The 27,999-nt window shown below is 44.9% G+C and overlaps 1 protein-coding gene across 1 annotated transcript; it reads left to right on the top strand.

Annotated features, from left to right (window-relative positions):
• Positions 1–371: 371 nt before the first annotated feature.
• On the top strand, positions 372–27,336 carry ABTB1 (ankyrin repeat and BTB domain containing 1). The gene is made up of 12 exons (XM_033071625.2): positions 372–527; positions 1,863–1,925; positions 2,996–3,051; positions 4,066–4,210; positions 6,142–6,301; positions 7,167–7,212; positions 8,213–8,329; positions 12,965–13,080; positions 18,230–18,328; positions 18,888–19,055; positions 21,911–22,111; positions 23,858–27,336. Exons 1-12 carry the CDS (start codon positions 472–474, stop codon positions 24,062–24,064), a joined length of 1,434 nt encoding a protein of 477 aa, XP_032927516.1. The 5' UTR covers positions 372–471; the 3' UTR covers positions 24,065–27,336.
• The last annotated feature ends 663 nt before the right edge of the window (positions 27,337–27,999 follow it).

The raw sequence follows: 27,999 nt of genomic DNA on the forward strand, positions 1-27,999 counted from the left end.
GCACTCCCGGTTCCAGACCATTCCCGGTGTGTCCCACAGCACTCCCGGTTCCAGACCATTCCCAGTGTGTCCCACAGCACTCCCGGTTCCAGACCATTCCATTCCCGGTGTGTCCTACAGCACTCCCGGTTCCAGACCATTCCCGGTGTGTCCCACAGCACTCCCGGTTCCAGACCATTCCCAGTGTGTCCCACAGCATTCCCGGTCCCAGACCATTCCCGGTGTGTCCCACAGCCCTCCCCTTTCCCGAGCCCGGCCCCGCCTGTCCCCACACAGCGCCCCTGCAGTTGTTCCTCCGGGCCGCAGGGGGCGCTGCGCGGCGGGGCCGGGCCGGGCGGGCGGTGCCTCCGCCGTGTTTACAGCGCCCGCCGCTCCCGCCCCGCCGCCGCTGCCCCTGGCCCGGTCCGGTCCGCTCCGTTCCTCCGCTCTCCGCGTCAATGCGGCGCCGCCGCCCCGCGGCCTGGCCCGGCCATGGACACCAGCGACCTGTTCACCAGCTGCAAGAAGGGCGACGTGAGCCGCGTGCGGTGAGCTGAACCGGGCCGGGAGCGGGTCCCTCGCACTCGCCGCTGCCTTTAACGCCCTGCTCACCGGGGCGAGCGGGGCCGGGCCTGCCTGGCCTCGCCGGGACGTGTTCACCTGGAGCTCGTCCCGGTCTCCCCAGGGCCCCGGCTCCCGGGGTGCTTCCGCAGCAGTTTGTTTGTCGTCCATAAGCGCAGCTGGTGTGCGCCCCGAGGAGCTGGGTGTGCGCCGGGCTGTGCCGGGGTGCCCAGGCTCGGGTGAGGTGTGCCCGGCTCCCGCAGGTGTGTCTGGGTGTCAGGCGGTCACTGCGTGCTCCTGGGTGTGGATGCTGCCTGTGGCAAAGGGCCTTGGACAAGGCTCCTCTCCAGCTGCTCTTTCTTGCCGTCGGAAGTGGTATTCGCGTTGGTAGGAAGCTTGATCCCTGGGACGCCATCGTCATGGAAATGTTTATAGACGCCTTGTGCTGTAGACTGTGGGAGTGTCTCTGAGAAATACGGGGATACTGAAATTTCAGGTCAAGTTTCCTTGCTCGTCTCAAAGCAGCGCAGCTTAACTGCAGTAATTTCGGATCGGGAGGCAGACGGGCTTGTTGTCTGCCGGGTGAATGCAAGATCCAGGGTTTACAGCAGGCTTTTTTCCTGCATCTCATGGTTTGAGTCTAAAGCTGTTCTTCACCCTTTTATCCTGCTTGTTTCTTCCATCTCTTAGTGTGTGATATGCCAGATAATCAAAGCAACCTGTTTCAAGGTGCTTGCTAGTGAAGGGTGAGTGTGCAGCTAGGTAAGGTCTGGGGAACATTGTTATCTCTTGTGATTGTATTAGATTAAATCCTTGCAAGCAGTAAATTGCAGGTTTTCTGTAGAAGGAGGGGTTTGAGAGATGGCCTCAGGGAGGTAATGGTGGAGAAACGAGAGCTTGAGAGCGCTGTCAGGGGGGATGAACTGACCACATGGGACTGAGTAGAAAGGAGCTGAGTTCCTTGGTGTGTTGAATGTGGTCAGAGGAACCTGAAGTTTGAGACAGCTCGTGTCAGAAGTATTCAGGCTTCTTTTGAGATTGCTGCCCTGTTAGAGGGCTTTTGATTACCCTCTTTCCCCATGTGCACCACTTAAAACTGAAGGAAGCTGCCAGGCCATGCTATAGAACGCCATTCTTTGGGTTGAGGATTTGGCTGATGCCCTTTCAGCCACAACTGACTGTTCCCCAAGTCCAGTGCAAGATCCTGTCATACCTTTGGAAGTTACTCTATGAGCTTGAAGTTACATCTTCTGAAAGAGGAGAATGTGACTGAGTGAGCAGCTGCATGAAGTTATAACTTTGCTCTCTCCCTTTTCTTCCAGATACCTTCTTGAACAGCGAGATGTGGAAATTAATGTCCGTGATAAGTGGGACAGTACACCCCTGTGAGTGCTGCAGCCTGGAGCACTGGCTGGGCGGGGGGTAGGGCCTGCAGAGCTCCTTTACTCTCTCTGCATCAGCAGCCGTGAGCACTGTTACAAAATGTCTCAGGTTCTGCTTTTTTTGAGCTTTGGCTACATAGTTCTGCTTCTCTTCCTTGTGGGTACTGTGCTAAGTGTGTCTTTGTTTCCCCGTTTCGCTGGGGCTTGCTGTAGTGATGCTGAGACGCGGGGGTTTGTTGACCAAATTACCTGAATTAAGCACTCTGCTCTTGGCTAAATTAGACTTTTCCCTCACCAAAGTTTATGGCATTCTAGCATGTCTTTTCAGGTGAAAGCTTGGCCTGGTAAAATGCCAGGGTACTGTGGGATCACAGTCTGTCTGGCAGTAGGTAATGAAGAATCCCCCTGGAGGTGCTGAGGGATGTGCTGTGAGCTTGTTACCTCCCCACAGTTCCAAAGTACATTTAGACGACTGCAATATATTTAGAGTACAGAATAACTTCCCAAAGTAAAGGTAGACTAACATTTGGCCTCTGCAATACACATTACAGGATTCTCCTAGTTTGTAGGACGATTTGAGGTCCTTGTGAAAGAGAATCATGAAAGGCTTAGACTGTGAATGAGGGAACAAAAGTCACTGAAGTAGGACTTTGGGGCATGGATTTGCTGTACGTCCAGTGTGGGTGCTGTTCCCTCCTTGGCATAGTGTGTGGCAGTCAGACTGACAGCAAGGAGTTTTTTTGAGAATTCAATGGACTGCTGAGTGCCCATTAAATGATCTCCATTAAAATGAGGATGGATTTGGCAGCTGGTGGTGCAACAGAAGATGCTGAACCCAGACTGGGACCTTGAGATCTCCTTGCAGTGCCTAGGATTGCTGGGAGCAGATCCTGCTTAGTCTTGCTGGGATCAGGCTTCTGTGCTATTTGGTTGTGATTCCTCACTCCTATGAGGAGTTGTCTCCTAAGCTTCTCAGGGATGCTCAGTGCTGTGATCTGTGTGTGGTGATGTGCCAAAACACTGGAATTTGCTTCCTACTGCGTTTCTAATTTTCTTTTTCTTGTTATTGTCAGGTATTACGCCTGTCTGTGTGGACATGAGGAGCTTGTACGTTATCTTCTAGCCAATGGTGAGCAAAAGTGGGTGCAGTGTCTTTCTCTGGTGTGTTGGGATTGTATGTCCTTCTAGCTGTCCCTTGTGGAAACTTCTTCTGTTACAACCAACCATCTGATCAGTGATCTCAGGCTACAGAGGGAGCCCTGAACACACTTTCATGGTCTCTTTTGCAGGCCATTTGCTGCTTGAATTTGCTTCTTGAAATTGCTTAAAATTTCTCGATTTGCTTGAAATCTTGAAAATGCACAGAAAGAGAAGCAGTCTGTGATGGCTCAAGGCAGCATGACATACTGAAGTCACAGCTGATGTTTTGTGAGGGTGCAGTGGTGTTGGGAATGTGCTGATCTAAGAGTTGTACTTCATAGGAAGAATTGTCTGTGTAAAACTCTCTTGTGCTCTACTGATAACCTGGCTTTTTAAGCAGGACTTCAAGGTGAAATGCAAGGGATTTTGCTAATCTCAAACAAAGCAAGACCAATTCTTCAGGCCATGTGCCTGCCCATTTGGTTCTCAGCACCCTAACTCCCCTAGATACTGGTAGTATTTTGCCAAAGGAACCAGAGTGCAGAGTCACATCTCAAAAGGTTTGGTTTTCTGCTGCATTCCCAGCATCTTAATCAACCCCTTGTGTAATTCTAGATTGGAAAATGCAAATGCCCTCCAAATTTCTCCTGTCTTATATAAAGCAGAAATACTTTTTAGGAGGAGCTCTTAACAGGCCAAGAAATGATTGCACTCTTTGTACAGTGAGATTTGTCTTCCCAGAACACTGCTGGAGCCATGCTGAGAGGCTTTTTACATGAGTCAGTTTAAACAAGCCATGACTTCCTCAGAAAGGGATTTGTCTGTGGGAGAGCAGTTTTAGATTGTACACATTTGAGGGAAGCTCAGTTTTTGTCAACATGCTCATCAGCAGAGGGACCACAGTGGAACATGTCAGCAGACAGAAGTCATATTTGTTTAGTGACTATCTGGGGACACTGGAGAAGGATCTAACTCTGCCTACTGGCCTGTGCTTGTTTCACAGGAGCAAAGTGTGAGGCAAACACTTTTGATGGAGAGCGTTGTTTGTACGGAGCTCTGAGCGATGCCATCCGCCGGCTGCTGAAGGAGTACAAGCAGATCACAGCCAAGTGCATGAAGAGGGACTACTACGATGTCTTCCTGCAGCGGTATGTGCAGAGCATCCCAGCATCCTTCCTGAGCTCTCCTGCATATTCCAGCTCTCTGTGCAGGGCAGCTTTGAAAGGCAGCTGATGAGTACCCTCTCTCCTTCCTGGGCATGTAGAGCTTCCTAAGGGATGTTCCTCTGTGCCCTGAGGGATGGTCTCCAGGTGTGTGTGTGTGTATAACCTCCAGTGAATTGGGTACAGACCCTTGAGAAAGCTGGTTTTTATAATGCAGAAGCACTAAGCTGTCATACTGGACTGTCAAATCAAAATTAGATCATTAAAACCACATTAACAATGTGGGATAGTATGTCAACTGAAATTAAGTTTTAGGCCTGAAGGAACTATAGCTTGAAATTTTCAAGCTGAAATTTTCAACACTAATAAAATGTTTCTCATTTGTGAAATAGAGCACTTTAAGAAGCCTCAGATGGACTCACAATGTCACTCAAAGTGACATTGCCCAATTCTTTCTTTTTCATTATTAAAGTTTAAGATACTTCTGAAAGTTGCTTGTCCCACATTGTACTAGAGCTTGAGTGGCAGCCTAACTTGCTCAGGAGTAGAGGAATAGTTTCAAGCTTTTCTTGTTGCTGTCTCTACCTTGGTAACTCTGATGTTATTACAGACATGCTCTGGTTGCCTTTTTTTTCTTTTTACTTTCCGTTGGACTGAATTACAAATGTTAAAACCTTGTGTTTTTTTTTTTTAATCTTTGAAACTGGAGTGTTAATAAGTCCCAGAAAAATCTGTCAATTTTCCCAGTACTACAGTGTCCTAATTTTGAAGCTGTAGGAAAAGACGAGCGGAAGGAAACTCATTTATCTGAGAAAAAACAGACTCTGTATTCCAGGAAAGTAGAATTTTGCAGGGTGATTTATTACTGCCCTGGTGACTGGCTTAGATGGTGCAGGGCTGAGCATACATGGAAGCTAAAATGTGCTGGTGTCTGCTTCTCATTCAAGCACACCTTGTGTTAAAATTGAAACAAAGGGCAGCAGTAGAGGAGCAAAAAGTAAAAATCTAATGCTTCAGTTTGGTTTGGGGCAAAACACTTGGAAGGAAGGGCATGCTAGTGGCAGGAGATTGAGATTAGCATTCAAGACTGACAACATCTCCGTGTGTGACTCCACACCTCTGTATGCACTGGTCCTGCTCTCTAGAAGGATGCTTGATGTCCACCTGCTTTGACCTCTTGAGGATGTTTGTGAGGATTTATATGCAGGGAGTGATGGGCATTAGAAGACACTGGTGATAGTGTAAACTCTAGAAGTAGCAGTTTTGGTTTTTTTCCTTTTGAAGAATGAAGATGTGGGCATGCAGGCATCAACGAGGCTTCACCTCTGATGTGGCAATTGCCTGCATTTCATGCTTGTCACATCCTTCCTTCTTCTGAGGGTGGGTGACATCAAATCCTTTCTTATTTGCTGCATGGTTAAAGTGTGCACACTGACTGTGCCCAAAGAGCAGCAAAGTCGCATCTTACTTTGTAATAGGGTAGTTCTTTTTGAAAGTGTGTAATTTTGCAGGTTTGTGTTGTTTTTGGGGGTTTTTTGTGGTTTTTTTTTTTTTTTTTTTGACATCTGACAATTTAAAAGCAATATTTGCTTTTGAAGATGTGCTTGAGGGCAACTAGTTCCACTTTAAAATCTGTTCCTGGTGTTCAGGTGTTCACCTAAGGCAGGAAGAGTTCATTCTCCAGCCTCCCTGTTGCACTAACAAAACTTCTTTGAGTTACAAAGGGAGTCAGACATCCCTCTGCAGTATGTGAAGTACCAGCCCCCATGCTGGCCTTCCTGCTGGGTGGGGAGATACTGCAATGCCTGGGGCTGTTTGTTCATTTAGACCTAATTGTACCACGTTGCCCACTAGCATTACTCCATTCTTTCCTTTTTCATCCTGCAGTGAGTTTCCTTGCTCTCTGTTCCTCACAGGTTGCTGGAGCAGGGGTACCAGAGTGACATTGTTTTCATCGTTCATGGCAAATCCTTCTGTGCTCACCGCTGCATCCTCAGCGCTCGCAGCGCCTACTTTGCAGAGATGTTTGAGACCAAATGGAAGGGGAAAAACATGATAGTGTTGAAACACCCACTGGTGAGCAAGGCTGTGCTTGCAGTTCTTTCCTTTCTTTTGCTGTTCCAGCTGGGTGAGGAAAGTGAGTTTGAGGGTTAACTTGTGCAGTGAATAGCTCCTGGGGCTCGGAATGACCCTAGCTGAGGAGAAGGGCTTGTGGAAGCACTTTATGCAGTAAAATTGTGTCTTTCTCAGATAACAAAAGGCTGCAGATTGCATACCTTCCCTTTGTTCCCTCTGTCATGGACTCAAACATAATTAATTGCAGTAGCATGTAGCTGTTACCATCTGCTGGCTGTGTCAGGACCCCTCTCTGGGATGAGTTGAGTCTGTCTAATTCCTGGTGGACAGGTGGTCTGTGGTGAAGACATTCTCCATAATTGGTACTAATTGAGTCCCTTTTGTTGCCTTTGCATTCCATCCATTAACCACCAATACTCTGGCACACATTTCTGTAACTTGACTCTGGCAGTGCAAATTCTCTTGTGACAAACATAATTCTGATTTCTCACAACACTCTCCTCCTCTCTCTTTGTACAAGAATGTCTTTCCTCTGTAGTTAGGAAGATGTGGAAATGTTTATGATCAGTAAAAACCTGAATTTTGCAGTCTGTATTACAACCATGTCTCTTGAGTTCCTCCATTAGTCAGGTCCCATCCCCTGACTAATCCCCTGAGGTACTTGAGGGATTAGTATCAGTTGAAACAGTAAGGAGCTGTGTAAGCCAGGTGGAGTGGCAGCATTAGTTATGTGAGGAATAAGGAAATCATGTGCAGTGTGTGAGTTCTTACTTAAGGGTTCTTTTTCTTACTGTTCAGGATCATGTTTCAAACATTGTTAAAATTATGGTGATTCCAGGTGTAACTTTCTCTTGTTTTATTTTAGATTAACCCAGCAGCCTTTGGTGCTCTTCTGCAGTATCTATACACAGGTAAATGACCTTACCCTGTGGTGTTTGCTTGCATGGCTGGTGGGCAGCTGTACCTCTGCACTGAGTGGCACAGGCTTGCACTCAGCAGTGTTTGGGTGCTTGGGTCACCAACAAATCCTCTCTGCTGGCAGAAAGGGAGAATGTGAACAATCACCAGTTCTTCCAAGATGTTTGTACCTTTTGCAAGTTGTCCTGCCAGTAGTTATACAATTAAAACCAAAATCAGCTTAGGTTGATTGGTTGGATGGATTTGGAGACTGTATTTTTAATCTAAGGAAGGAAAATCTGTCATTTGGTGTAAAAGCCTCCTAAGGTGGTGAAAAGCCAGTTTCCCATGTAGGACATTTCCAGTTTGGCAGACCTGAGCAGTGTGTGCTGAATACTTTGACTACTTTCTAGTATTTTTTCTGAACAGAAGTTGATCCTAAACCTTCTATGAAAATGCCCAAATGTATTGTAGGCATGCTAAATGCTGAACTATCTCAGGCCAGGAGGTGGTGCCAGAAATTAACATTGTTTTCAAGGCTCTTCTGTTCCAATACAGTGTGTACAGAAATGTCCCTTGCCACGTTTTCAGTGATTGTAAAAGATCCTGGGAAGAAAATTTGCGAACCTAAGGTCTATTCTTACCCAAGCCAGATAGTCAATGGTGGCAGTCATGCCTGCTGCTGTTGTGCTGCTGGTTTTTTATTTTCTGAGGGAATTAGACATGTTTTACATAGCCTGTTTGGTCTTTGGACTCTTGGATGAAGCTATTAGGATAAACCCTGGGAAGTGAAAATGTGAATTAAGTGCCAAACTGTTACTGATTTCAGTGGTGGGTGGTGGTGGAATACCAAGTCTTAGCTTCTGGGACTCAGCTGTAAGTGGATGCTGAAAAGTGAGGCAGTGTGTCTAATTACTACATTTTTGTGCTATCAAATCCTCAGACCTTATTTTTTGCCATTTTTATGCCTAAATTCTGTGTGCTAAGAGATCTAACTGCATTTCTTCTTGACAGGTCGTCTGGATATTGATGTAGAATATGTCAGTGATTGCAAGAGGTTGGCCAAGCAGTGTCGGCTGCAGGACCTCATTGATGATTTGGAGACCAAATGTAAAAAAGTTTATGAATTTGGTAAGCATTTGACTTGCTGTTGTCTCTGCTGTGCCTGTGTACCCTTTCAGGGAGAAACAGGAAAGTGTGATAGTGGATGTTTCCTGGTGTCATTGGGGCTTCCAGAAAATGATTCTATTGTAGAATTTCCATGTTTGCGTGATAGTTTCCAGTCATGGCTTTTCTATAGGGCAGCTGTAATAGTTCCTGGCACATACATATTTATAATTTGTATTAGATGCTTTCTTTATAGTAGAGCAGCCATGGCAGCAGGACTTTGCTGTGGTTGCCAGATACTCAATTGAGCATGGTGAAGTATATATTGGGAAGTGCCTTCCAGCAGGGAGTTTGTTTAAATCCCCTGAAAGATAAAATATAGACAGTTAGAAGTAATTTTCTGCATTCATCTGACCACTAACCAAAGTAAAATGTTTGATAATTGGCCTAAAATGGGTACAGAGAGAGATACAGCACTTTTTTTAAAAGCAGAGAAGTATTTCTGAAAGCATGTGTATATTATTAATACATGGGTGTGCCAAACCTTAAATGAAACAATCCTCTATTTAAGGACTTTTTGTTATCCAAAGCTTATTGCATTGGAGTTTATCATTCAGTTGGAGTTTATAATTCATCTCCTTAGCTCAAGCTAAGGGACACGTGAAGAACAATCAGAACAGCACAAGTGGTGTTAGTCACGAAGCAGAAAAAATTACCAGATAACAAAACCTTCAGGCTGAAAGCTTCTGATTCTCATTCTGTGCTCTGAGCTAACTCCTTTACTTTAATCAAGTTAATTTTGATTTGAGAAGAGACTCCAGTCTATGATTTAAAGTCAATAGCATCTTTTCCCTGATCTAAGAGGCAGGGGTATAGCTGTTCCACCTTTTCCTTTTGAATACAAGTTGTTATTTATTCAGACCCCTGAAGTTGCAGGGCATAATTGATAGGATACTTCTGGCTCAAGAAATTCCTCATCTGCAAATCACATGGAAGCTATTACCACGTGCAGGTCTCCCTTTGCACGTGTGCAGTTGTTTGGTGGTGGTGTGGTGCAAGATTTCCATGCTACAGCTGTTCCCATGTAGACCAGGGTGCAAGTCCTAATGGAAGCTGTGTCACAGATCTTACTTGTGCTATGTAAACACAAATGTAACATGGACCTGAAGAGATTAGAAATGCATTTCTTGGTGTCTACAAAAACTGTAAGGTATCAGTTTGTATTAAATAAGTGGCTGAAAAAGGGAGTGGTGAATGAATATAAAATAAAAGCTACTCAGAAATCTGGTAACAAAATTATTTACTGTCATCTTTTGATATCAGAGTAATTCAGTGAGATGCCAGAGATCCATTTTTTCCTTTTTGTCTTTTTCTCCCAGGGTCTATATGAGATGTTCCACCTTAATTCAGTTAAAATCTCATATTATGTTGTGGAAGGAAAAGAAGGTGCTTAAATTTGGGAGCTGCTAAAAAAGCTGACTTCTTGGTGGGTTTTCCAATGGAAAATAATGAAATCAAGTTTTAGGTTAGTTGGAGACTTTAGATGAAAGCACCACTTGTAAATGTAATGGCTCTGGACAAATGATTTAACTTCTGTGTTCTTTGGGGAGGGAATAGCTCTTTAATTTTGAGGCCTGACAGAAGACTATCAATGGGTGTTTTAAAGCACTGATGGAAGTACTGGTCTTGATTTTTATTTATGACAGGTTGGATTTAAACAAATAGAACAACTGTTAAAAGTGTGTTTCTTAAATCTCACGTGGAAGCCAGGAAAATGTGATTCTGCAGAAAAGCATATATGTAAGAGTTATAGAAGTTAAACATTGGAAAGATCTTGGATCATAACGTGTCTGGTACTTGATAAAGCATGTCTGTTTCTTTGAGTGTTTTAGGAACCTCTGCCTGTTTCAAGTGCATGCTGTGGAACAGGCATCTGATTAAAGTCTGCAGAGCAGGGTCATGTATTGCATCTGTATTACGAAGTTGAAAGAAGAAAACAAGATGAACTCGAGTCTCTGCAGCTCCACTGGATAATTGCAGTGTCTGCAATCTCATTATCTAGAGTTAATCAGTATTTCAAAAGCACTTAGTATCTTGGCATGCACAGACAGTAGTACAGGAAGAGGATGACCCAGTGCCTTCTGTTGCACCTGAGATATATTTGGGTGTGGATGTTTGCCTATTTCCTCCTGTGTGTATATTGTGGCTATAACAAGAAAAAATTATTACAGTGTTTGGAAGAGCTCAAGCAATTTGTCCAGATTAAACCATAATCCTTTCTTTGGAAGTGCATGTATTAGAAAATAAATGTTCTTTTACTTCAGCAAGTTTTAGGGAAAAAAGGGTCTGAGGGCAAGGTTTGAGATACTTACCTTTGTGGCAAAGACACTGGATATACAGGATCTGTGGTTATAGCTAATTATGCCATTGGGAGGAGGACGTATCTGAGTGTGGCATCATTTTGAAGGTTTTGGGAGTTTAGTGTGGTTTATTTGTGGCTCTTATGTTTTGTGGTACATTGGCTCAACTTAATCAGAAGACTGCAAAGCAGTATTGAGCAGGAAAACCAAGGCAGTTGACACATGGGTAGGTGATGTTCATTGCTATACAGCTGTGCTAGACTGGGAAGGAACCCAGTCTCAACCTCAATCACAAGGGAATTGAAGGGAATCTGAATTGGTTAGTCCCTTCAGCTCCTTGCATTGTTTATGTTGCTTTTTTCAGAAACCCCTCCATTCATCTTGCATTCCTCTTTCATGATCTGTGCTGCTTGCTGGCAGCCAACAGTTTATTCCTATTTCACAACTTTAGTTTTTGTTGTCTCTGTTAGGAAAGATTTTTGAGTGATACCAAATGCTGTGCCCTTGGATTTGGGAGATGCAGTGTCTGAATAGATTAGTTTCTCAGAAAAATCACTGCTCTTTTGTGTCACTGGGAAAGATGCTCTGTGGATCCCAAGAGAAGAACTCTTTGCCTTGACTACTACTTAAAACTTGCTGAGTCCATTAGCACTTACAGAGCCTGACCACTACAGAGTGACTGTTACAATAAGTACTATAGAAATACTGATATTTCTCTCTGCCATGAAGAATTTCTAATGGCAAAGTAAGAAATTTCCTTCTCTCATGCTGATGTGTAAGTGGTCAGGGCTTTCTGAGAAAATGCACTCAGTCTGGTTTGTGTTGGTGCCAGGTCTCCTCTTAGCTTATTTACCCTGCAAGTCATCTATCTATCTGAGGGTAGCATTTTGTGCTAACAGGGCAGCCTGTCTCCTTGCTGGTGAGCTTTGAGTGTAGCAATCATGATACCTGACTATTTTGTACTGGTAGATTATCCTTCCCTTTCCAGAAATCTTTCTGAAGTATGTGCCCTATGGAGAGGTGCAGTGGTGGCATGTTTGAAGGGTGCAGCAGTGATGTGGAGGAGGGGATGGAGATCTTGTTTTGTGGCACATCGTGGTCTTGTTTCGCCCACGACCCAGTGGAGTCATCTGATGGAGCTCATGTAATGCTGTGCAAAATGTCAGGAGAAATGAGGTCTCAAGGTGGCGTGATTCACCTGTGAGGGGTTTTAATGTGGTGAATCATACCTGTCAGAAATTATTCTAAATGCTTCAGAGTTAACTCTGTGTCTTTCTGGCTCCCAACAGTATCTGAAGGCTTCCTCACCACAACTTTGCGTTTTCCGGTGGTGCTCTATCTCTTTTTCACATGCTTCCTTGTATGCCAGGGACTCTTGAATGTCTTACAAGCTCCAGTTCTTCCCCCAAACCATGCTCACAAACAAACCTCAGGTGGTGAGCTGAGGTGGTGGAACTAGGTAACAGAAATAAGAAAGGCTGTGCTGGCAATGGCATCATATCATAGTGGGTCTGCCACTTGTTTGAATTTAGGGTTGGCTTCTATGAGGTCCACAACAGCTTTGGTCATAGCAAGACCACTAAGGTATGATCATGTGTTTTGCTTTCCCTTTAACGGGCTGTTTCATTGTGTAGTCTGATAAGACATTAGGTCTGAAAAAGGCAAATGAAATTGCTGTCTCTGAATGGTCTGAGCTCTGATGGTAATGATGCTTAATTCAGGAGTCTGGGTACTTTGGGGTCTTTGTGCTTTAGATGGAGAGTAGAGGACAGACTCATACCTGCTGAGCTTACTGGCTAAACAAGAATAAATCCCTTTGTTCCCTGCAGTGAAATCAGGATGGCACAGCTGAAATGGGAGCCAGTGAAAGCATGTGACAGAGCAGAGAGGCATAGAAGCAGATTAATTAAAAAAACTCCCTAGCATGGGCTTTACCTTAGGTGACACTGTCAGCTCTAGGGGTGGCTGGGGAAGGCAGTGTGTGAGTGGCTTCTGCAGGGATCAGGGCAGCCTAGCCTGATCCATGGTCCCTAACTGTAATTGTTCCAAAGAGCAAGTTGGGCTTGAAATATGCTTGTGACAAGTTTGTTTCCCTCAGTTGATATTCCAGCATAAGGAATTAGGTGGAGGTTTGAGGAGTGCTGAATGTATGTGTGCATAGAATAGCCGTGTGAGTTTTGCAGTGAGAGCTGAACAGCAATGATACTGGTTTTCCTGGCGTGTCTTTTATCTAAATGGGAGAGAATATTTGCAGAGGAATTCAGGCATCTCTGCTCTTTTGTTTTTTTGCTTCTTCCAGTCTCTTCCAAGCCAGGGACCTGTGTGAAAGTGCTGACGATTGAGCCCACAGGTAACTGCCGGCTGCAGGAAGATCTGGCTCTCCTTGCAGACTGCGCCCTGCCGGCTGAACTGCGGGTAGGGAGCACTTCTCCTCCTCCTGGGCTCTGTGGGGCTGGGATGTCTGCTCACCTGTGTCCACTCACATCATTGCTGTATAGACTTCAGTGCTTGCTTGTTTCCTGGTGCTCCAAATGCTGAAAGGCTTTTGTTGCTTGGAAATACTATAAAATTGTGTAATGAAGCTGTCAGTGCTGATCTTTCCCCTTGGATATTCCTCCCAGCAGGGATCTTGGTAAATAGAACCTTTTCCATGTGGTTGGTGGGGATTTCCCCATTGAATACAATGGCACAAGGCCACCAGCTCTTTTCTTGCCATCTTTCTTGAGAATTAGAAATGTTGTAGCTGCATTGGTACCCAAAGGGGTATCTAGGTGGGCTAGGAACTGGCACACTGATGCTTCCAAACCCTGAAAATATTCCCAGCAGAAATGTGAGTCCCTCTGAAGAGAATTTAACTTGACTGGCAGTAAAGCTGCTTTTCCCCACGATGTCTTGTCCCTCAGATCTTCTGTCCCATTTGCAGAACAGGATAACTATTAGTTGTCTTCATTGTTTCTGCATCTGGTGTTTTCTGTAATATCAGCAGATTCATTTTGGTCTTATACATGTCCTTATTTTGACCTCTTTCTTATACCAACCACTGTATTTAATAATATGGACTCAGGTGGCTGCTGTGCCCAGAGGTTGTATGACTGAGTGATACAGCAAAGTTTTATTGCCTTTTCTCTTTCTGTCCCCTGCCACATAGACCTGCCTGGTGCAGAGTGTATGTATGTGTACATGGATAAGGTTTCTAACCTTAATAAGCCAACATGTTTTGTGCTGGCTTTTTTCGAATATATTTCACTATAGGGGGAGGTTTTTTTCCTCCATCGAGTTTACAGCTACTAGTTCAGAAATCTTTCCTGTGTAACCTGCCTCCTCCAAATAACTGTACATTTTTCTGTGGCTTTCAGTATGCTTTTCTGTATGTTTGCAGGCTTTAAAGGGAGGTGATACTATAAGTAAGCTTCAGATTACCTTCCCAGGAATTAAAAAAAGGATCATGGACCCCAAAATAGTGAGATTTACATATATTTTAAGTCACTTCACAAATAAAAATAGTATTTCCCATTTGCTTGTTTCCAGACCTTGATGGCATACTCCTGTTAAGTTGTTCTAGAGTTAGAAACACTTTCCTTCTTAATTCTTTCATATAGAATAGGAGCTGGAAGGAAAGGAAACTTGGAATAGTGTAATCATCTGACAGTGCTGTGAATTGTGAGCTGTGGTGTTCTTGCTGTGTTCATAGATTAGAATGAAGGCAGCATTAGAGTTATTACAGCTCTACAAGTGAAGAGGGCATGGACACATACTCCTGCCCACTAGGGAATTTGTGCCATGCACAAGTGTGGGTGCTTTGTTTAAGCCTGATAAATTCTAAAATATTCCCATTTTTCTCTCTCTAGGTACTTTTTGTTTGTTTGTTTTTGGGTTTTTTTGGCATTAGTCTCTTATTCTAATGTTTTCAAATTGTTAAAGTCTGTGAATTGGGCATCTTTGTTCTGGGACAGAGGCACTGCACATCCTCATTATTGCAGGGTTTGCTGCCATAAAGGAATGGGATACAAGCTATGTAAAATGTCAGGAACAACTGAGTAGTCACACACAGACATCTGTGTTCTGAAGAGAAACATACATTATTTTTTTTCTAGCCTATACAGAACAAAATAGGTATTTGGCTTCTGGATAAAAGCCAGCATTTCCGGAATTTGGCTAAAAACATTTTGAGCTGGTGCATGTCATGTAATGCCATATTATATGAAATGGGGGTGTGTTCAGCTTTCTGTTTCAGTATAAACAAATAATTTGCATGTAATGTCTTTGATATTTGAATGATGTATGAAACTTTGTGCATTCCAATGTCATGGTTAGTGGTGTCTTACATGACTGGAACAATAATGAATGTTTGATATCCAGTTACAGCTCATTATTATTTTCTAGACTAAGAACTATCTATTCTTTGAAATCTCAAACACATTTATAATTCTGATACCTTGTTTCTCTTTCCTATTTATGCTTGAAAACCTTTCCCCCCCTCCCAATGTTTTCTTTTACAAGTGGGGTTGTTGTCTCTGTTTTATTTTAAAGTACTAATGGCCAGGATTTTTCTGCCCACAACAGCTGCTTCCTCGTTTGTTGCAATAAACTTTAACAGTGACAGATTTAAGTAAAATACCATGAAAAGCAAGGCAACTGCAAAAACCATGTGGCTTCCCACTGTCTGCCTGGTTCTTCATTTCATGTCTGCTGGATGACCTCTGAGTTATGCACTCCAGGGCTTCCAGTGTATGACACTGTAGCACATGGTTTCCTTCTAAGTGTTTTTCATTTACTTTTTAACTGAGATCTTACCTTCCAAGGAAGATGAAGTCAGAGTTTGCCATGAAATAAATACTGTTCTTTCCATCCATATTGACATGTGGTGTGGCTGCAAAAAAAAAAAGACCATTTGCCATTTTGGGGGTAAAACTAGATCTTGTAATGCAGAGGAAGAACAGTTTGAAACAAGTAGATGGGTTCCACCTTGTCTGTCTGCACCTGCATACTGTGCTTGTCCATGGCTGACTCCTGTGCTTTGCTTTGTCCCTTTGGCAGAGGCAGATTAACTGAAATATTTGCAACATGTTTCCAGTTTAGGGTTTTTTAAAATCCAATCCACTTGCATCTGGTTGCAAGCTGCTAATCTTCTCTTGGATCACCAACCCCTGTATTTTGTGTTGTAATTTATTTACAATTTTCTTGCTGAGATAATCTGGCCAAGGTACAAATTGCTGCCACTGATTTGTTTTGTATGTTTTTGCCTCCAGCAACATTTCTATTTAAGCTCTAATAGAAAATTTGTAGCAGCAAAGACTTGGTGTTCCACATGTGATGGTGGAGAAGGAAAGTATTCAGAGTATTTCTATATGGTGATTGAGTTATTGTGAATGTGTTTGCACCTTGTAGGCTGGACTGAGTTGTGCTTCCTGGGCAGAATACTTGACTTTGGCAGCTGTGCTTTGCCTGGACAGAGGCCCGTGAAGGAGGTTGTATGAATAGGGGTGCTGGGAGGAATAAGCCAATTTTCTGCAGAAATATCCTGGAAAGGAGATTAGATTCCTCAAGCATGACAAGGGAGGAGAGTAGAAGTAGTAGAGACTTGAAAGGGGAGTAAAAGGGAAAATTCTGCAAAGCCGCTTCATGCTGAATAGGAGAAACAAAGATATGAACCTGCTTTTGTAGTGGAATTGCAAATAACCTTGTAAACCTGCACAGCAGAGTGGGGACCAGGCAAGGCTAGAAGCAGGATATTGAGCCCAGAGGAATTTATAATTCAGGAGACAAACTTTGAGACAAATAAAACTCCCATATCTATTCCAGAGGGATGGATTCATTTTACAGATTTACCTTTAGAGAATAAAAGGAGAACAAAGAAGAGATGCACATAGGAGATGTGGTGTTTATCTCAGTTAAAATTCCTGTGCTACAGAGTGGTCTCTTGTCAGTTTGTTTCCAGGTTTGTTTTACCTGTGATGTGCAAATCTGTAGCCTTCAGATTGATGCCAGAATTTGTAGGAGAGGACATGGGAGCTGTGGGCATAGAGGGGGGAGGACAGCAAGGCAAACAGAACAGGCAGTTGCATCATGATACTGGTGTTTGTAACACATTGCCACAGAGTGAGGCTGTAGATCTGCAGACCATGGACCAAGCACCAAAGCCTTGATATATGAGACATGGTTACCAGTAAAATAGCAGCCTGGGGAACCTACAAATGGGACAATTTCATCTCATCGTGATAAAGTAGTGCCCTTTGTGTTGCAGCTGTTGCCCTTTGTGTTGCAGCTATATGAAAAGCAGGTGATAGATTAGGTGGGCAACATTCCTTGAATTACTGCATCTCTTCTGGAACAGGAGTTGCCCAGTGGAGCAGGTCTGAAGGAGAGAGGGGCTATGGAGAGCCAGCATTACTGCAACAGCCCTGTGCATGATTTGCATCTCTGGCCTTCACCTATGATTAGGAATCAGAAGCTGCCAAATGTTGCTGTGGACAAAGAGCATGGTAGTTAGGTCCAGATTGCCATGGTCAGTGGTGGTGTGAGCTTTTGCCAGATTGGTGCCTTGCCACATCTGAGAACATGTTTTGTGAGAAACCTCAGTGGCTGAGAGCTCCCACCCAGTGCGTTCCAGTCTGTGTCTTTGTTTAGCTCAGCAGGGAGGAGTCATCTGGCTCCTCAGTAAAGCTGGAAGCCTGGTTGGAGGCAGGTGGGATGGAAATGGACAGTCTGCTCTTGTGAGTCTGATCTTTGTTGTCTGCCCAGGGTTTTCCTGGGTGCAAATTTGGGATGTCATTTTCCTGGATGAAAGACAGCAGGAATAAACTTATCCTAGACCTCAGGAACATGTTTATGGAAAGCAAGAACCAGGGGAAACTTTTGTTTCCAAAGATTATCTTGGCTGCATGACTGTGAATATAAACTTTTTTTTTTGCAATTGAATTACACTGTGTATAGAATAAGGTGAAAGGGAAAATATTTGGAAGTGTCACTTTAAAATAACATAAGGCAAGCAGAGTTTGTTTTTTTTTTGGTGTGTGCTGTCATTGTTGGCATGTGGGATTGGGTGGAGGTGTGTTGTTAAAATAATTCACTTGAGTATTAATACTGCAACAACACTAGCTTTGGCTGCAAATCAAATCAAAAATCTAAAATGTTCTCTAGCAATGTTAGATTATTCAAGTGAGGCAATAATTGTAGCCAAACCTTTTCAGACTGGTGTATACATGAATGTAATGTTATTATACGTACCCAGTAAAAGGCTGATCCTAAACTGAAATAAACTTCACCTCCACCTGATTATCTGCCTTGTTAGATGGCAGAGAAACACTTTCCAAAGGTGTATGGAGAGTCAGGAAATTACCACAGATAAAGGAGGCAGCTGTAACTTCTACCAGGAATATCTCTTACAAGCAATGCAGTTCTTAATTTCCTGGTGTTGGAATCTGTGTTCAGAGCCTCTCTGGTGCTCTGCACTGTGGGAATAGAGGGATGGCGTTTTCTGGGAAAACAGGAATCTGAACTTGGGATCCTGAGCATGTTTAAAGCAGGAATGTTAAAGGAAGGGTTTTCTGGTGTCTTTTCCTAGGTTGGATTTGGGGAGTTGCCGTTTGACAGCACCGACAACTTCAACAGCTGTCCTGACGTGTGTTTCCGGGTGGAAGATTACAACTTCTTGTGCCATAAGGTATGTGCTTGTGCTGTACTTCCTTCTCCTCCCTCTTTGCCATGAGTCTACTCTACTCATGTCCCCCACTCCTCCTATGCTGGATACACTCTGCAGAAGCAGCATTGATTCAGCTGGAAAACTGCCTTTGAAGCATTTAACAAAGCAGCAAAACCTGCCTTTCTTGCAGAGGTGTGGAGATAAATTTATAAATTCAGCTACAGCATTCACAGCTGCAAAATCTGCTGCTGCTGGCTTATGAGTTCAGTGTGTGGAGAGAGGAATGTTTAATCAGCAGTAAGAATGAATTTTGAGATCCAACCTCAACTCAAGGTCCTGCCTTGCTAATTTCAAATGTCTTGAGTTTACCATTTGTGTTTGTGGTTCTGAGGATAGGCATGGATGGAATAAGGTCTAGAAAAATACTGGAAATACAGCTTCAAAATGTAGGGAAAAATTAAAGGTACAAGGTCTGAACTTCTGAAATATCTTGGAACTGCTCTGGCAGCTGGTTGGTAGTGCTCTTTGGTTTGGTGCAGTGAGCAATTTGTCAGTGTTTTGGTTTTTCATCCCTCGCCAGGCATTTTTCTGTGGTCGCAGTGATTATTTCAAAGCCCTCCTTGAAGATCATTTCAGTGAGAGTGAGGAGCTACAGACACAGCCCAGCATCCCTGTGGTGACTCTGCACAACATCTCAGAAGACATCTTCATCCGAGTCCTCTACTACATCTACAGTGATGATACAGAGGTGAGGCCAGCCACTGGTCCTTCCTTCAGTGCTTGTGAGCTCTGAGATGTTTTCAGCAGTATTTTTCTAAATCTGGAGCAGGGTGTGTGTGTGTATATTCTTAAATTTCACTGACCTGTTCTGCTGCTTGACTTTTGTGTCAGGAATCCACATATTGGGATGTGCTGTTAGCCAGGCAGGGCTGTAGTTCACGTGCATGATGTTCAGGACGCAAATCACTAGTCTTTTATCCCACAATAAGAATCTGGAAATTAGGTTGCATGCTGTTTATTGACATGATAAATACAGGGCTTTGCAGCTTTCCCTCCTGGGCTCTGTGGAAAGATAAGGGAAGCATCTGCCAGTAGATGGCAGATTGAACACATTTGGAGATTTGGATAGGTTGAGAGATTCTGCTTATTTACCCTTGGCATCATATCCTACTTTTCCATTTGTAGCAAGTTATTTCCACAGTTACTTATTACTGGGATGGGCAAAAGATTCCACTGGGAGACCAGTGCCTTGCTGTGCTCAGTATCACAGGCAGTGACAAAATAGCCCTAACCCCCTTAGTTTTACAGGCTAGTGGAAGATGCAGCAAATCCCAGTGTTTAATTCACTTCCTGCTTTGGTTTTTTGGTAAATGCTTTCAGCAGGTCTTGCTGCAAGATCCCAGAACACATTCTGGCATCAGGGCAGTGAATGAGATGCTGCTGCACCTGCCAGTGTCACTTCCCCCAAGCAGTGTTTGTGCTCTGGATTAGGTGCCACAGAGAGTGCACACAGCTGTGACCTTGTTTCTGCTGATCTGTTCACCTCTGGGCAGCAGTGAGGAGAGATGTGTTTGGCAGGCAGCAAGGGCAGGATTGCCACTGGTATGCCAGAGAGCTGATCCTTCACTTGCCTGCACTCTTCCCTCAGCCACTTGCTGAAAGGGCAGGCAGAGGGGAAAGAAGCTACTTGAAGGTCCTCCTGACCCTGTTCCTTTGCACTTCTCCAGTCTGCCTGCCCTCCTCGTGATGACTCACAGGAAAGATGTTTCCCAAAGAGCTATTTCTTTCCAAGGGGTGCCTCAGCTGCTCTGTCTGGGCTTAGGTCAGGAGGACAGACATAACAATGTGTAGGAGTTAAAAGGATCTTAGTCATATGTTTCATGTGCAGAATGGTGTATAGTTTGGGTTTCAAACTGAGCAACCAAAATGTGAGCTTCTGCAAAGAGTTTACTTGTCACAAGACACGACCAGAAAAAATGGTCAGGAAGACAGGAATATAGCTCAAGTTCCACATTTACACGTGGGGTGTTCTCCCTGGCCTGTGTTTCTCCAGCCAAGTATCAGCACTTTCAATTCCATGTTTTTCCTTGCAAAGGACTTACGGTGTCTCTCTGCTATGCAGTAGTGACAGTGTTTGCACTGTCACACTGGGGAAGAGTGTGTGCAGAGGACATAAAGGGTTCCAGGCACAAAGACAAGTTGCTGATCAGAATACTTGTGTAGGCTCGAGGGCAGTTCTTGGAGGAACATTTGCCAGGTTTGTCCTTGATGAAGCAGTTGGGAGCTGCAGCCATCAATACTACTGGCTCAAACACCTCCAGCTCCTGAGGTTTCTGCAGCTTATGAAGGGACAAAGCAGCACTTGATTAATAATCCCAAGGCTTTGTTATCCCGTATGCATACATAGCCCTTGTGGTATGGCTCTCCTACACCATGCATTCTTCTGCCCAGCTGCTACAGGGTGTTACACAGCTGGGTCACTTGCTGGTAGCTGTCTCTCCAAGCACAGGTGCAGACAGCTGTGGGGGAAGGAAAAAATCAGCTCTTAGCAGTTGTCAGAGTCAACAACGACACGTATAGACGTGCACAGCAGGGTGTTTGCTGCTCGCTGGTTTTCAGGAGAGTGGGCCAGGCTGCGCCAGTTCTCATTCCTCCATCCAGACCAGTGTGGCTTTGTCTTTAAATTCAAGAGCCCTTCCCTCCTCCACAGCCAGGGCATGCAGTGTCCTGCAGATCTACTGTTACAATGGATGTGGGTAACTGAGCTCTTCGCAATTTACATTAGCAGGCACAAAGAGAGACTCTGGTTCCAGGTTAGAGGTGCAGATGGCTGACAAAAATATTATTTACCTGGCCAGGGGGAAGAGGCTGAGTGAAGCCGGAAGTGGTGTCTCCAACTTTATCTGCAGGGGTTTTTTTAATCCTCAGATCACTTGGAAGTACCCAAGAGGGAAATGAGAAGGTGGTTCTCTTGCCCAAGAGCCTTAAAATGTTAAAGGCCATTCACAACAGTTTACATTTGAGCATCTGGTCCATTAATTTAATCCTTTCTGAATGCATGTTAGAACTCCATTTGTATTTGATGTACAAAAAAATGTTCTTACCCAGTTGGGCCTCACCTACAGTTTATTTTGTGTTGAGTTTTCTATCCTTGAGTATACACCCTGTGCCAGGGAGGTTGTGCTGGCTCTTAACAGAATTTTGCATATTTTTCACAAAATGTGAGTCCAGTAGTATAAAATGGGAGGGAAAATGTGGGGATGAAGTTCTCTGTCCTGCTGGCCTCTTTGTTTGTCTCTTGGGTGTATGTCTGGTAAAAGTGACCTGCCAATATCACACTGAGCATTTTTTTAGCAGCCAGGTGCACTTGGGTGTTTCAGCACTGCCCTGTGCTTAGCTGGACGGGTTACCTGCAGCTTGAGTAACTCCCTGCTGCACTTTAAATTCCTCTGTGGTAACTGAGTGGGAGATGCAGCCTGAAAGACAGAGCTCCTATCTCTCCATGGTCAGCACTTGTCCAGTAGTGGGCCAAACAGCACATTAGTGTGCCAGGGAGAAGCAGTGTGCTTAGGACTGGGCAGTAACTCCCCTCTGCCCTGGCAGCTGTCTCCAGAGAACGCCTATGACGTGCTGTGTGTGGCAGACATGTACCTGCTGCCCGGGCTCAAGCGCCTCTGTGGCAGGACCCTGGCACAGATCCTTGATGAAGACAACATCATCAGCATCTGGAGGATTGCCAAGCTGTTCCAGCTGACCCGACTGGAGGACCAGTGCACGGAGTACATGGCCAAGATCATTGAGAAGGTACTGAAACTCTCCCATGGCAGTGACCACGTGTGCCCGTGTATCTGGGCCCTAGAGACAACAGATTGAATGGCTGCACTTTGGTCTGTGGTTAATGGTCATCCTCTCTGGATTGATGTGCTTCTGGAAAATGAGCAAAGCACATGGTGAATTAGGACAGAGGAGGAGGAGTGTGGCAATACCTGATGTTAACCACACTAAGCCAGATTTTGGTCCCTGGCTAGCACATCCCTGTTGAATGTGGGGGGAGAAAGCTGCCCAAAAAGCCTTGCAAGTACCAGGGGCAGGTGATTTTCAGTGAACTTTCAGCCCCTGTGCCTGAGTAGCCATGGTGTTGCCTGAATACACCGGCTGCAGCCTGAAGAAGCCAAAGGGGAGTGTAGGGGAGCTCTGTGCAGGAAATGTTTTTCGGTGTTTGCTGGGGGAAATTCTTCCTGGCAGAGTGCTCTAGACAGGAGAAATCAATGTGACCTCTAATTTCCTCCAGGATGACAAATCAAATAGCAGGGACTTGCTCAGTGGATAATTTGCTGCCGAACAGCAAGAAGTAATGAATTTAACACTGAAGTTTTCCTTATGGGGCTCGATTTAAGTGGTATCCTGAGTGATTATAGCTTAGTCTCAGGACTCTCGGAGAAAGTTGCCATATGGAAGGATAAACTAGAGCCTATGAAGGGTTTTTATGCTGAGACAGATCTTTATAAATGGCTTGTGCAGTTCACATGGGAATGTAACATTTTCACCTGCAGCTTGAAAGGTGTGAAATTATTTTTGGCTTGAGAAAACAACTAAGGAAATGGTTCTGGGGCTGTTACTTTGTTCAGTGTATAGCGTGGGAATGACAGACACATCAGCATGCACCCAGATTCTGGCTTCTGAAAAAGCATTTAAAAGATGGTGAATATCCCAAGTAATGATCAGGATATGGCTTTGCTTGCATATTCCTCATTCTCTAGCTTGAGTGGGAGTCCTTGAACCCAGCATTGGCAGTATGTCTTCTTAAGGGTGTTGGTACAGACAGAGCCACCCCAGCTGATGTTCAGACATCAGTGGTTGCCAGCATCCTGTGGAGATGCACTGATGGCAGCAGGGAGAGATTTTGGCAGTGTGGTAGCAGAGCAGGGCTCAGCAACCTGCTGTGCCCAGGCACAGTTCAGTAGTGTAGACAGATGGAAGCTGCCTCTCACCCCTCAGCTCACCACACGTTCCTGGGGAACCTGATGCAGAATCATTCATGGGTGACCCAATTCTGTCAGGTTGACTGCAGAGCAGAGCAAGTGCCTTGCTGCTGGTGGTGAGGCTGAGTCAAGTCAGGATAGTAATTTGTGGCTCCCAGGTCTGAAATGGGCACAGGCACCCATTGGCTTCTCTGCAAGAAGGCATTGCCCAAAAATGTCTGTCAACATCTCCTGGTTCCTACTGGGTAGCGTTTTGGGGGGAATATTGTGTATATGCCCCCAGAACCAGGGATGCTTAGTTAGAGGCTGTTACAGGGCAGTGTTGGAGGTGCAGATTGCCTTCAGTTGACACTGTGTATTGTTGGAGTATTGCTGTCTCCTTTGGATGGATGGCAGGATGCATCTCCAAGTGGGGTCTGTAGGAGGATTTGGGTCTCCATGTACCCTAGCTTTCCTTTCTTTTCTGTGGGATCCTTTAACAGTGTCTGGGACCATTATCCTAATGGTCTTTGCATCTTTTTACCTCTCTTGTTGTCTTCCTAATGGTTCTCTTGTCCTTCTGGTGCAGCTGGTGGAGCTGGAGGAGTTTGCAGCTGCTGTGAAGGAGAATGCAGAGGCTGTGGAGGAGCGGCAGGAGACTGACTCCATCCCTCTGGTCGATGACATCCGCTTCCACATCACCAGCAATGTGCAGACTTACAGTGCCATTGAGGAAGCCAACCAGAAACTTGAAGCTCTAGAAAACCTCCTGGCCAGTATAGGGCTCGAGTGCTGATGTGTGCAAACCCTGCCTGTCCTGTGCAGCCTGCACAGCCCTCACTGCATTGGCTCAGGCTGCAAGAGCATCTGAGTCTGAACGTCCCACTTCCCATTCTTTGTCCTCCTTCCCATCCACCTTCAGGCATGGTTTCTTTTTAATTTATTTGTGTCTGGACATTTGCATTTCTGGTTTGTGTTTGGTTTTACTTTGTTTTTTCTGTTTCTCCTTTCAGAAGTATCTCCCAAAGCTCAGCCTAAGTCAGTAGCTGCTCCTTTGTACTATACACTGTGGAGAGGAGACTATGAGCTGTTGGGAATGGTGGGGGGCTGTTCTGGGGACTTCCTGCTGCCTGGGGTTAGAACCCATCCTATTCTGTGGTTCAATCACACACTTCTGAAACTGGCTCGTGCCAGAATATTTGTTGAATTACCGGCAGCAGAGGAAGGAAACTGGATTAAAGTCTTAATAAGTATATGGGAAAGGAGGTCAGCACTGTCACTGTCAGCATTTTAAGACTGGCAGAACTGGGCAGTGCTTCTTTAACAGGGACAGAAAGGTACTTGGCTATGTGGAAGGCACTGTGTTCACCTGCTGTTTTAATACTTAGATGGGAAAAAAACCCAACAACAACAAAGTGATTTCCAGGTCTTCCCTAGCTTTTCATTGCTTTGAAGTGCTCAGAATTTAAAAGCTTTGCTTTCTGAACAAGCATCTTTGGGAATACAGTAGAGACCAGAAGCCTTCCATTCTTAGAAAGCAGTAGCTTTCAATGCACAAGAGAAGTGAGAGCAGCCCTTTTTAAGAAGGGACAGAAACATCTTTTTGGAAATAGCACTTTTCCCTTTATTTTTGTCCATTGTGGTAGGGCAAGGCTGATTTGCTGGTGGGTCTGGGAAGATGGGTTACTGGAAATCTTTTTTTTTAAAGGAAAGGGGCCTTTTGGGTCCCTCACAGGGCTGCTGTCCCACTCTATGACCTTCTGGCTTTGCTCAGCCTTGAGTCTTTTAGCTTCATTGTTCTCCAGGAAATTCACTGTTTGTACTAATGAATGTTTTTGAATCTGTATTCTGCAGTAGGTCAGGTTATCTCATGTTGTTTGTCTGGATTCTTAATGAGGGTAATGGTGTTGCTTCTCCTTGGCACTAATCAGCAGGTGATAACCCTGCATAAAGCTTGCCTTGCCAGATAGGCTGCCCTTGGAGCTGTCCATCTCTGGAATGGTGTTTTGGGAGAGGCTCGTGTCCCCAGGCTGCAGGCTGGGTGTGCTTTCCCATGCTGTGCATTGGGAGGGAGAAGAGACATTGAGTGAAGCACATGGTGATCCTGCACAGGCACTGAGCTGCCATGACCACCTCACACAATCATTTTGGTCACTTCCTGAGGCAAGAGATTGAAATATACTGTACCAGGTGTGCTTTTATTATGTGATGTGAGAACTGGGCAGGGATCCCCTGCAGCTTCAGGATGTTGTTTTCTGTAATAATGGTGATGCCCCTTGTGGCTAAGGGGTTTGGAGATGGGGGATTTGGCAGGGGCTTGCTTCAGATGTGGATGTATTGGGAGGATGGGTTTTTCTTTGCTAATCTCACCAGGTGAGGGACTGATACCCCAGAGCAAGTGAGAGTTGCAGCCTCACTGCCTGTCCTCTGCTGCCCTGAAGCTGTTGGCAGGTCATGGGCAGGCTCTGGGCACCACCTGCACTAAGCAGGCTGCACTCTGTTCTGAGGAGGGGACTCTGGACTGGCCACTGTGCTGACTTTGGCAAAATCATGTGTCAGGACTGAGTTGCAGTTAACAGAAACTGGGGTGGGGGGGAGCAGGGATGAGGTTCATTGATATTATTGAACCCTAGATGCTTGTGCACTTTGTCATCTGGGTTTAACTGGTGTCTTGCAGATTAAAAGTCTCTCAGGCAGGGGATGGTGGTGGCAGGGCTATTCAAGCAGCCTGTGTTTCAATTCTGTTGAAAACCCTTGTGAAGAAGTGCAAGGGTTGTGGGTTTTTTTCTGCAGCATATTAAGGGTGAGGGTGGAGGATTTGTCTCTCCACAGGAGTGTGTTGCTGCATTGAAGCAGGAAGCAGCAGGAGTGTGTTTCTGTTTGGGACAGTGACATGGAGAGGAGCTGTGCATTTCTTGTGTGATTTGTGTCCATCTCAAAGCTTAGTGTGTCTTTGATGGGACCACCAAAGAGCCCAGCACAGCTGATGAAGGTATCTCCATGAACTTGGGGAGGTGAAGGCTATCGAGGAAGCTTTAATACCAAGTCCCATGTATTTTGGAGAAAGAAGGGTGGAAGGAGAACTGCTTGTTTTCTTGCTGAGTAGAGTGTCAGGCTCATGAAAATCTGCTACAGAAACCACCAGCTTAACTCAGCTGGCTCAGTTCCCCTATATTTGTCCTCTGTATATGTCTGAAGATAACACTGAACATTAGCAGGATGTTTAGTTTATCACATCTCTTCTCCTCCTCTGCTTGTGACATCTTAGCAGTTGACTTTCCACAGCAGTGGTTGTGACAGCCCTTGAGGCTTGCATGGAGCCACCAGAGAACAGGACGTGGCCTTTGCCTTCTGTTTGTACTGAGCAAGATGCAGAAGCTGGATTATCAAGGAATGTGCTAATGCTTTTCTCTGCAGATGCCTCAGCTGCTAAAGCAAATGGACACTAGCAGTGAGCAAAGCAGGAGGAAGGCAGAGGAGGAGCAGCAGTGCAGGGAGGCATTTTCCATATGGCTGCTCTTGAATAATTCCATTCCTGTGCCCTTAAGTGTGGAGCAAGTGAGGCTGCAGTTGTACATGTGGGAGAAAAGGTCAGTGTGGCCTTTTGATTTGCCTCCTCAGCAGTGCAAGTCCACGTGGGCTTCCAAGCAAAAGCCTCATCTGTCTGTGTGCACTTAGTGGTCACATCTGTGAGGCCTGTCAGATTGTCCAATTACTTGGGATCCTTTAACTCCCCCCATCCCTTTTGGCAAAATAGGGCTATCCAAAAGCATGCAGAAGCAGATGGTCAGCATGCAGGCAAGCTCTCTAATTAAGATGAACCCAGGACAAAACTTAGATTTGAATTCACTTTATTCTTGCTGCAAATAATTTTGTCACAAAATAAAAACCTTCTGATTTTTCTTCTGTTGCCAGTGTCTTTTCTGTGTTTTGTTGCCTCAGTCCTTTTTATTTACTACTACCCACTTGCTGAATCAAGAAGATTGTAAAATTTACTAGATGGACATTATATTTAAGAAGAAATGTGTAAGCATGTGTGCAGCAATAAAATAGTTCTATTTCACTAGATCTGCTCTGGCCGTGGTCTCTGTTTCTGACTGACAACATCAGCATGGCTTTAGTTTTGAAAGGGCTCTGTGGGCTCCTTCATTTTACCTTACCCATGCCAAGGACTGGCTCTGCACTGTGTGGCTTCCAAGCAGTGTGTACAGTCCTGATGAGCAGGTGAGTAAAGCACTAACTCGATTTTACTGTCTCCTTTCTCAAAGATTATTCCCTTTCTTTAGCAGCACCATGGCACAGGTTGCTCACTGCCATGGTTGCTTGTCAGGGAGGGGATGTTTGTCTCAGAAAATTGCTGTGGGCTGTGGCTAACAGGTAAGTTGTCTTTCCCTTTCTTCTTGTCATCTTGTGCCCCTGTCATTGATGACTGTCCATTATATCCAAGGATGGAGATTTTTCAGCCTTTGTACTACTCTGACTTGTTCAGTGCACTCCAGTAGGAAGCCTGTGGGACTCTGCTGGAGTGCCTGGGCAGTCCTTCCTCTCTGAGGACACAGGCACCTGTTTTCTTGTCTGCTTTCTTGTATGCCTGGGTGACTACAATTTTGTGGGTAAAGCTGAGCTGTCTGTTGGCTTCAGAGCATGACTGACATTCAGGGAACAAGCATCCATCTTGTCCCTGTTGCTCTGTGGAGGAACATGCAGTTTTCAGACAGGAGACACTAATGA

Source organism: Catharus ustulatus, chromosome 13, assembly GCF_009819885.2.
Source record: "Catharus ustulatus isolate bCatUst1 chromosome 13, bCatUst1.pri.v2, whole genome shotgun sequence".
NCBI lineage: Eukaryota > Metazoa > Chordata > Aves > Passeriformes > Turdidae > Catharus > Catharus ustulatus.

What these genes read in the sequence shown, in the direction of transcription:
- ABTB1 (XM_033071625.2), top strand. Translation starts at nt 472, where the DNA reads ATGGACACCAGCGACCTGTTCACCAGCTGCAAGAAGGGCGACGTGAGC. An exon ending in ACGTTATCTTCTAGCCAATG is followed by an intron (nt 3,052 to 4,065) that starts GTGAGCAAAAGT and finishes CTTGTTTCACAG; the next exon opens with GAGCAAAGTGTGAGGCAAAC. An exon ending in TGGCCAAGATCATTGAGAAG is followed by an intron (nt 22,112 to 23,857) that starts GTACTGAAACTC and finishes CTTCTGGTGCAG; the next exon opens with CTGGTGGAGCTGGAGGAGTT.